Genomic DNA, 9,895 nt, shown 5'->3' with positions numbered 1-9,895 from the left:
AACATAATTTTGTCTTGTTCAGGTGCTGGAACTATAATCGTCTGTGTTTTGGGCCTTACTTTCTAATTGCGCTGCTCTTTATAAACTCAGGAATGTAGACTTTTCTGCTATACTTCGCTCCCTTGAAATAAAGATCGGTCAGGACAAATATTGAACCCTTTCCCTTCCCGTAGGGCCGACATTTATGCGAATCCGCAGGGGGTGGATACCTTTTTAAACATTTTCGGTGCAAATATTTATTTTAAATAAAACGTATCCATATTATTTCCCGGCAAAATTAAACATTTCGCGTTCTAATTTCATCCTCACAAACTTTAATTTTGAAACTGAATTTTTCGTCGTAATAAATTGTACTACCGTCCACCCCTGTTTATCTGGAATGGTACAGTCCGGAACTTGAAGCAATTCGCGGGAAGCGGTTTCAACCAAGCTACGGAGTGTTTACAAAACAAAGTCGCTACTTAGCTGAGCCAAAGTGGGTCCAAATGAGGTGAGAAAGATTAATTATGAGCTATACGTTAGCAAAAAGCATATGTATATATGATACACACCATTCTCGTTTGTTGGTAAAGTCACATTTCCTTAAGAAGTATGACGTCGCCCTACTTACCTAAGTTACTGGGAAATTTACCTTTACACATTACGTATGATATTAGTAACGTTAACGTTATACACTTGCTTTACAAGCCGGGTCACCTTTTGTGCTGCTAGTTTGGGCATGTACACTCATGTACACCAGCTAAGCTACAACTTAATGAATTAAGTCGTGTTTTCGCCACTCAGTAACGTAAATAACGTAAAATAATTTGGAGTAAGACGTGCGTAGGAAAAGAACAACAAAGTGGTCAAACTAAGTTAGCTGACAGAATAAGCCCCCATTGTTGAAATAATTTCCTTAAAATAACCCCCGGAAATTCTATAAAAATTGCACTTACCTTGATCGAAATGGTTATATATATATATATATATATATATATATAATGTAATATTTTTAAGTGGTAACTTAGTTCTCAAACTTTTTGAGTCAGGCAAGTTAAAAACTAGAAAATCTGTGATTGGACCTCCTTATCATAATCCCTGGGGTTGTAATTGAGTAAAAGTCAATACGTTTCTACTTTTAAAGGAAGAAAGGGGGTCCAATTTACTCAAGTTCAAATTCAAAGAAGAGATGTCATAAGTAGATTTGCAACAGTAGATTTCACAGTACCATAACTGTCTCAAAAAACATCAGGGTTTCATGGTATGACGGCATTACAGAATTATTATTATTTTAAGTCAGAATGGCCCTTAAAGAAAACAGAAGAGTTTTTTTTTTCTTGGTTGAACAAACATTTAATTCTAAAATTGAAACTTGACACCATTTTTAATGTAAGTATATGTAAAAAAACAAAACAAAAAACAAAACTTCCTTTTGTCAATAACTAAAGGTGAGATTCTCTATCCAGTTTCATTTCCTTTCAATATCATACATAAGCAGATGTTCACGGTGTGATAATTGTCAACTTTCATTACACAGTATATCTTGAAACCAGTATACAGCTGCAACCTTAGTAATAAGATCAGGCTAGATATCACCTGAGGCAAAAAATCAGTGCAGACTCAGAATGACTGGTATCAATTTGAACGTCTTCATTGTTCACTTGTGTAATGTTAGTCATCCTCTGATGGTGTCTAATCTAAGATCTACTCTAGATCTAGTTTACATTACCAAAACATAAAATCAGCATCCAATATTAGTGTTGTCAGTAGTCTAACATGACACTGTAAGTATTATAAACCAACATACTTTACATTTAAGAGGGGAAAAAAACACACTATATTTTTATTACATTTTATTGCAACAAAAAAAAAAAAAAACACGTGAAAGGTATTACATTAGTGGTAATGTTACGACAGTATCAGTCAGGACTTTGTATTACAGTATTGGTCAAGATATTACATTATTCGATTTTATTACATTTTCGATTAAATTTAGCTCAAATTTGATTGGATTTAGATTTTCAGGCTCTATTACACTTTCAAAAATCAAACACTAGCTTGGAGTTGGTGGGAACTGTGCTACTTCAGCAGGGATGATGCTCATCAACTTGGGAACAAGAGTCGTTTGGTTGTAGGTGTCACCTGCTGGTGGTGGCAAATATTGAGACTCATAATGATGAAGAGCCCATGTCTTCTTTGTTTCCACAGTGCCAAAAAGCGCAAAGGAGCTAAAGTGCTCCCTGTGCCACAACAAAAGAGTCAGGTGAGTTGGTTAATGGTCATTGTCATATTTGCTCCACTGATTTGATGAAAATTCCTATAATTTGTTTTTCAAAGGAATGAAAATATGGAATTCCCTTGTCAACTGTATGTTTTTTTTCTCTCAGTTAAAAACACAAGCAGGAAATTTTCCATGCAACATTCTGATGTCTATGTCTGCACCTGTGTTATCACACCTTGCTGTAAAGCTGTCCTAATTGACTGTAAATATTGGATACTTATTGTGCTATGTTGTGCTCACATCCAGAAAGGTTCATCTAATGATCATATGGATTCTCCCAACCTGTCTGCAATAGACATAGCTAGCTTCCTGGATGGACTGCAGAAAGATTCTGGTAAATGTTTACACTGTACTGTATCCATCTCAGTGTCATTGTGTCTCCTCAAGTCTTGAAAAAGCAACAAACCATTTGAATTTAACACCTTTTTGAAAGGGACCAGTTGAAGCCAAATGGATAAATGGATAAATAGTGCATTGTATTGTGTAATAGGTTTTCTACTTCTAACCTCATGCTGTAGTTTCGACAAAGTATTATTTTAATGCAGCAGATTTCACAGTTACACTGGCAAACTCTTTTCTTTATCTTTGCCTCTGTTTCTTCATAAATCTTTTATGTAACCCTAGAGTCTAGCATAATGACAAACCACCAATCCTGTGCTCACCAGAGAACTCTCGTGTTGTCTAGGTAACCCTCTGCACAGTACCGCCGTGGAGGAAGACTTAAATGTTGCACAGGAGGGAGGGATGAAAAGGGGAAAAGCTGGGAAAAAGGAAGTTCCTCAGACGTCGAAAAGTAATGTTAAACAGCGCGGAGCTGCCATGAAGAGGAAGGAGACAGAGAGAGACGGAGAGGATGAGGAGGAAGGGGAGAAGAAAAAGAGGAGTAGAAAAATGTGTAGAAAATTAAGTATCAGGTATAGAAAGAATGTATTACTATTATTGAGTAAAATAGATAAAATGATTTAAAAAGAAAGCTCATATTCTTTCATACTCTTGAATAGAGACCTATAAACCCATGTCAGTGTGTCAACAAATATACAGTTATACATATACACACAAACACTCACATTTATAAACACAGTCATAACTTGCCCCCAAAAATACATCCATTATTCTTGGTCAAACACTAAGTGCAGTAAATCCAGTATAAAAATCCAAGGGACTGTTGGGGAGCAGGACAGGGATTAGAGATAAGGCTGACAGAGACTTGAAGAAATTATGATGTGGCACATCATAGTCTGGCTGATGTGGGTGCACTGGCCATGCATTTTCTGTTTGTTAATATCCTGTCTTGCCATTAAACTATTTATCTGCCTCTGTGTCCCAAAAAGGCCAGTGAAAAATCAGCAGGTGAAGAAAGGCAAGAAGAAGAAGAAGAAGAAGAAGAAGAGTGAATCAGGAGGTGGAAGTGCCAGTGACCCAGAGTCAAAGGTAAAGAAGTGAATCATGTCTTCAGTAACTTGGAATTGTGTTACTGGAGACATAATGAAAGCAACATTAGAGAAAAATGGGGAAACAAACATCTTGTGTCAGTAGTTAAATGTTCTGTTTGCAACTTTCAGAAGGGCCTTGTTATTAATGACTCGGGCTGTCAAAATTGCTCAAAAATGACATTCGAATATTCCTTCTAAAAATAACTCATAGGTTCGAACCATTCGAATTTTTTTCGCATTATGTCCACAAGAGGGCAAACTAATACAAGGAAACATACTTGTATATGTATTAATATAAGGAAACATAACTACTTGTAGGTATTTTTATTTCAACATAAACGTCTTTGAAAACATTTACATACCTACACATTAAAACACACAAAACAATTATCTATAACATTATGTTATAAACGACTGCGGACCTCTCGCCCCCCCCTCTCTGACCCGTCAGGCCACACCACGCATGGAAGCGCTGCGAAGAGCCTCGAAGCACTGCGCAGCTCCGTGGCCGGCTGTGGTCTATTTTCTGCGCGATGGATGTGGATGTGTCAAGCCGGGTGACAGAGACAACAGCTGGGAGCAGAACCGCTTGTCCACTGCTTTCAGTGCAGCGGCCCAGGCCAACGCCCACTCACAAAGAGGACAGCTGCGGTGGTGGGTTTTTTTTCTCTCCACAATCGAATATCAATTTTCACATTCGAAGGTCCATTTTTTTTTTCAAATTCGAATTTAAATTCAAATTTAGAATATTCGTTGACAGCCCTATTAATGACACTGGTGGCCACACTGCAGTCAGCAATCCATTGCTCATGCTAGCACTCTGTTGGCTTGAGCAAGCACCTGGGCTGAGCCAAAACAAACAAAAGAAAAAAGCCCCAAAAAAGTTAATGACTTAGAAATTATGGCGAAAAGGTAGTTTCTTGCAACCCTAGAATTAAGATAAGAATATTCACAAACAAAAAAAACACTTCTGGTTGCTGATAAGTAGTGTTTGACTTTTGATTTAACACTAAAAATTAAAACCCGCTGTGCGCACTGCAGCACAAGCAGACAGATGCGCAACCCAGAGCAGCATGTGTCACTGACACCAGACTCAGAGCGCAGCGGACCGGTGGAAAATGTGACCATCAGCATATTATTTTACATCAATAAAATCTATTTTATTATTATTTTGAGTCGCATTGTTGAAAGAATTTAGTTGTCTGTGTTCAAGCAGGACAATAGGTCTCCATTCATTGCACGTCGGGCTTTCTATTTCCTTGTCATAGATGGTGTTGCGTCCAAGGTCCCCCCAAAAAAACAGGAGAATTTTTTTTCACAATCGAATCCCGTGCCATCGAATGAAGCTTTGAAGCTTTGAATTTTTTTGGGTCAGCCCCAGACCTTATCCATCCATAACAGTATTTTGCTACATTAGCTAGCATTTGGTCGGCATTAGCAAGCAAGCAAGCTAGCGTTAGCTAACATTAGCCAGCTAAAACCACAATATCACAATATATTTCGCACGTCAATGTTTCCTGTGGGATTTTTCTTCTTACCAGGGGGGCGGTGATTTACTTTTTGTCAGACAACACATGAAACAAGGATTAGCTAGCTATTGCACCCAGCAGTCCCTCTGCCTCACTCCCCACCACTAGGATACTACATCGCTGGAAGGAGAGCAGACCAGACAGACTGGCCAGCTCTGGTCTGCAAATTTGAGTTGCTGAAGGTCTGTCTCCAGGCTGTCGCTACAAAATGTATATAATGGGAACACAGCATGTGTGGATACTGCGTTGCGGTGGGTTGTTTGTTGTCGTTTGTAGACTCGATTTCTTAGCTAATGTTAGATAGTATTGTACACTGCTGGCGCTGTAGCAGAGCTAAAGGCAGGCAAGGCACTTGGGATCACACATAACGTCAACTCTTTTGGATTTTCTAAAAAAATTCCTCCCAAGTCTTTACAGTAATCAGTCCACAGGCTGTTATAGGCAACAAAGAGAGTCAGGTTTTTTAAGTAACGTTACAGTTTGTTCACCTGTTGGCAATAAAAAAAGATCACTACATGTTGAAAGTTACATACAGCACCTTTGAGTGGAGACTGTACTTACAGTATACTGAGGCAGTGTTATGCTGTTTTTTTTCCAGGAGGACTCTGACGCTGGCACCGCCCAGCAGAGACGTAAGAAAGTCCTGTCCTCCTGTGAGGAGGAAGAGTTAGATGAGGACAGGAGTTGGGTAAGGAGCGACTTCCACAGATTGTTGTAGCCAGGAACCTAGCATCAACAGGAATGGGGCCAACATTCTGACTCTTAACTTTGTTTGTTTTTGTTTTTTGCTTTATGTTATTTATAAAGTGCCCAAGTCCAAATAAGGCCAGGGTGTATAGTCTTGGCACAACTAAAAAGTCTTCATCTGATAAGTCTAAATCTAGAAAGTCTTCATCAGGTAAGGGAAAAGAGCTCAAGAGGCTACGCTGCAAAGTCAGACATCACTGTTTACCATTCCTCATGAAACTTAAACTACCGAAACCTAATTCTTCCACATGAAGGCAGTGCGTCTGGAGAAATTGAGAAGGCCAACACTGATGAGCAGAGACAGAAGAGACGTCGTCATCAGGGAGGAACAGAGTTAGATGTGGTGCTGGATGCCTTCCTTGACTTCTGTGACCAGTACAGGTATATTTAGACATTTAAACAAGTAGCCTCTAATCTACCCTTCCATTTCATGTCACCATATAATAAATACTTCTATTCTCACTTCTGTTAACAATTTTAATATTTCTTTTGCAAATCTTGCAGTTAGAGATGGTTACATTGTTTTGATGTGCGTTTGTTTTTCAGGGAGTCCGTGGAGTCTGCAGCAGTCAAACACTCCATCAATTCTTTCTCCTCCACTGTGAAAGAGGAACTATTGACAAAGGTCAGTTTAGATTTACTGTTGTTCACCAGAGATAAATGAATATACTGAACATACACTTGACTCAGTCAGGGTGTAAAGAAATAGACCCCCAATTAGAGAATCTAGGACAGAATTACAAACAAATTTCTAAACTGTTTAAGCATTGTGTCGCACGTGACATTGTGAAAGAGTTGTTTGTTGTGAAACACAGGAAGACAGTGCTATGCTTTATCAGTTTTTGAATCATCAGGCTAAGGCTAATGTGCATGAATTCTTGCAAGGTGTTGTTGATTTAAAGTGCCAATTAGGATCTAAACACACTGGATTTTAAACCGCAGATTCACAAAAACAAATTGATAATTTATAACCACCTTTATGTGCTAAAAAAATGGTACACAAAGAAATGAGTTGTTTGGTGTTTTACTCGAAAATAAGCCCCTAAGACACCAGCGTGATATTGAGTCAACAATAAATGTGATCATACTACGACACAGAGGTGAATGATGCTGATTAATATCAGAATTTAAATCAAACTCATGTATGTTCTCTGTTTTTTGTCTTCCAGATCTCTTCTTTCAAGGAGTTTAAGGTTTTAAAAAGAGAAAATGCCAAGGTAACTATGACGACTAAGTTTTTGCTAACACACCACTACGAAAGTGAACATGGTAAACAGTATGCACTTAACATTAGCGCCATTATGCGCATGTTACTGTGCTGATGCATTTAGCACAAAATACCACTGTGTGCACATGTCTAGCCTCACAGAGCTGCTAGCATGGCTTTAGACTCCGACTGTGTCCAAAATTCCATACAAGCATGCCATTTAGTATGCTAAATACAGTATATGAGATTTGATACATTCTAATGTTAATTTATCACAAAAGTGTGCTTAATGACAGTACTCATATTGTGTTTGTAGTGCAAAGTATATGATTTGGATGCAGCAAAAGTCTTGTTACAGATACCATGGTCTGTGTTTACTATGTCCTCTGTCCTGTGTGTCAGGTGGGTTCTTTGATCCGTACAAAGACACAGAAGCTGTTGAATGCCAAACAAGAATTAATGAGGTGAGAGGGAATTCAGATTCACACACACACACACACACACACACACACACACACACACACACACACACACACACACACACACACCCCCCAATTTTATTTCCACAGACTGAGATTAATGTAAGGATTTTGTGTCTATAAACTAAATGTAAATCTTTCTAAAATAATTAGCCATTAAGGCATCCATGGTGTTACTAGTTAGATGCATAATTAACACAAAAATATCTTTTCATTGCAAAAAACAATCATTATTGACCTGCCTTTCCTCAAAAGTAAATATTCCTGTAAAGTTTGTTTCCATCCCAGTACTCACTATGATCTTTACACTGTGTGACTGGTCAGGGCCGAGAGGCAGGTGTGGCTGCTGCAGAAAGAGAAAGCTGAACTTAAAACCCGATTAGCTGATCTGAGACGAGGCCAAGCCTTCCTGAATGACATCAGAGAGCTCAACAGACAATACCTGGACTACCGACACAAACACCCCAAAGCAAAAGAGAAGGTAAACACACACATTACACACGCTCTGATGATGTGAATAATGACTTTAGAAATAATGGAAATCATGACCTGAATACTGCCTCGTTACTCATGTGTCTTGGCCACAGCTTTAGTAATACAATCTTTTTGTCTTAATGCACAGCTGATGCTTTTCAAGGGTTTTAATAAATCTTTTCCCTCTTCTCCTCCTGTCCAGTATGGAGCGTCCAGCTTGCCGGCTCTGTTGTTGGAGACCAAGCATATTCAGGCAGTGAAGCATCAGCTGGGAGGAACCAATAACCGACTGACGAAGAATAAGACTCAGAAATAATTTGCTGTGTCATACAAACATGCAATCCACACAATAAAGACTTAAGATATTATAAGCAATACTAAGGCTGCTGGAACCTTTAAAGCCTTAAAGGGATACTTCTTCTTTTTTTTTTTTAAGTGCGGTCATATGAGTTACTTATCCATGGTCAATGTATTACCTACTGTAGATGGCAGTCAACACGCCCTCCGTTTGGAGAAGCAGGCAGAACTACGGACACAGAAGCTCAGCAATGTACTGCTGTCAATAGAGTAGCAATAAAACATACTGTAACCATCCAAAAGGTCCCACCTAAAACAGTCAGTATCAGTTTAAGTGCATTTAGAGTATTTTCACTGCTTTACCTTTCCGACAGACAGCAATTTCCATCGGGGAACTAAAGCAGTTACATTGCCTTGATTTAAAAAAAAAAAAAAATAGTGATTTAACATCGCTGAACACAGGAACTGCTGGTCAGAGTTATTTTTCTTGTTATTGTGTGACATTGGTGAATCTGAACTGACCCTATACACCAAAGTCACACAATAACACAAACTAACTAAAGGCCCAGGCACACCAAACCAACAGGGGGCGACGAGGGGTAATGGTGTGAGACACACAGCTGCGACAAAGTCGGCAGACGCTCACCAATGGCCCAACTTTGACCAACGGTTGACCACTGGCTTGGAGTGTCAGGGTCTTAACTGATCAACACAGTGGTAGACCACCAGCTCCTGTGTTCGGTAAACCAAAATTACTGCTTATGTCATTGGAATTTGGGGCTAGATGTGGAGCTGTTGACAACTTCCCCGTTGGAATGGGTTGTCTGAAAGGTAAAACAGTTGTAATACTCTCAATATAGCTTACACCTAAACTGATATTTATTGTATAAGGTGGGATTTTTGGGAGGGTGGCTAAAATATGTTTTGCTGCTGATCCCATCCACAGCAGTGTATTGCTGAGCTTCTGTGTCAGCACTCAAGCCCTTTCCCCAAACTGTGGGTGTGTCAATAGACATTTCCTGTAAGTAATACACTGACTATGGCTAAATACCTGATACAACCCCTCTTTAAAAAAAAACTGAACTATCCCTTTAATACTCAACCAGCTTGAATTTTTTTTGGATCATAGGTTTGGATTTAGAGTCACTGCTAGATAAAATCAATACTGTAAGTATTATAAATACAAATGCAAATAATAATTGTAAAAATAATGATAATAAGAGGATTTTTTTCCTGTGTTTTTCTTACAGAAGAATATAAAATTTAATTAGGGGGTGTAATTGAATATTTGTAGTCAAACTGGTTTCATTTGTATGAGTAATTTTCTCTGACAGGCGCATTAAATGCTCATGTTCATTAAATACGGTATTTTCGGTTTCTGGATTCCTTAACATGTACTGACACGTCTATGATTGGTCGGGATGATACATGACAATCTTCAGGGCTCTGTGTGGTTTCTCCCGCCCACA

At 38.7% G+C, this 9,895-nt stretch overlaps 1 protein-coding gene across 1 annotated transcript; it reads left to right on the top strand.

The window, feature by feature from the left end:
- The first annotated feature begins 263 nt into the window (after window positions 1-263).
- cenpu (centromere protein U) lies at window positions 264-9,770 on the top strand. Its single transcript, XM_049585669.1, has 13 exons — window positions 264-490; window positions 2,188-2,242; window positions 2,507-2,594; window positions 2,946-3,174; window positions 3,592-3,691; window positions 5,821-5,910; window positions 6,030-6,120; window positions 6,224-6,350; window positions 6,516-6,594; window positions 7,139-7,186; window positions 7,579-7,640; window positions 7,980-8,136; window positions 8,332-9,770. The coding sequence occupies exons 1-13, from the start codon at window positions 486-488 to the stop codon at window positions 8,443-8,445; spliced, it is 1,245 nt and encodes a 414-aa protein (XP_049441626.1). The 5' UTR covers window positions 264-485; the 3' UTR covers window positions 8,446-9,770.
- Window positions 9,771-9,895: the final 125 nt, after the last annotated feature.

Source organism: Epinephelus fuscoguttatus, linkage group LG9 (assembly GCF_011397635.1).
Source record: "Epinephelus fuscoguttatus linkage group LG9, E.fuscoguttatus.final_Chr_v1".
NCBI lineage: Eukaryota > Metazoa > Chordata > Actinopteri > Perciformes > Serranidae > Epinephelus > Epinephelus fuscoguttatus.
Note: the sequence above shows the minus strand (reverse complement) of the source record. Positions and strands in the feature narration are given on the sequence as shown.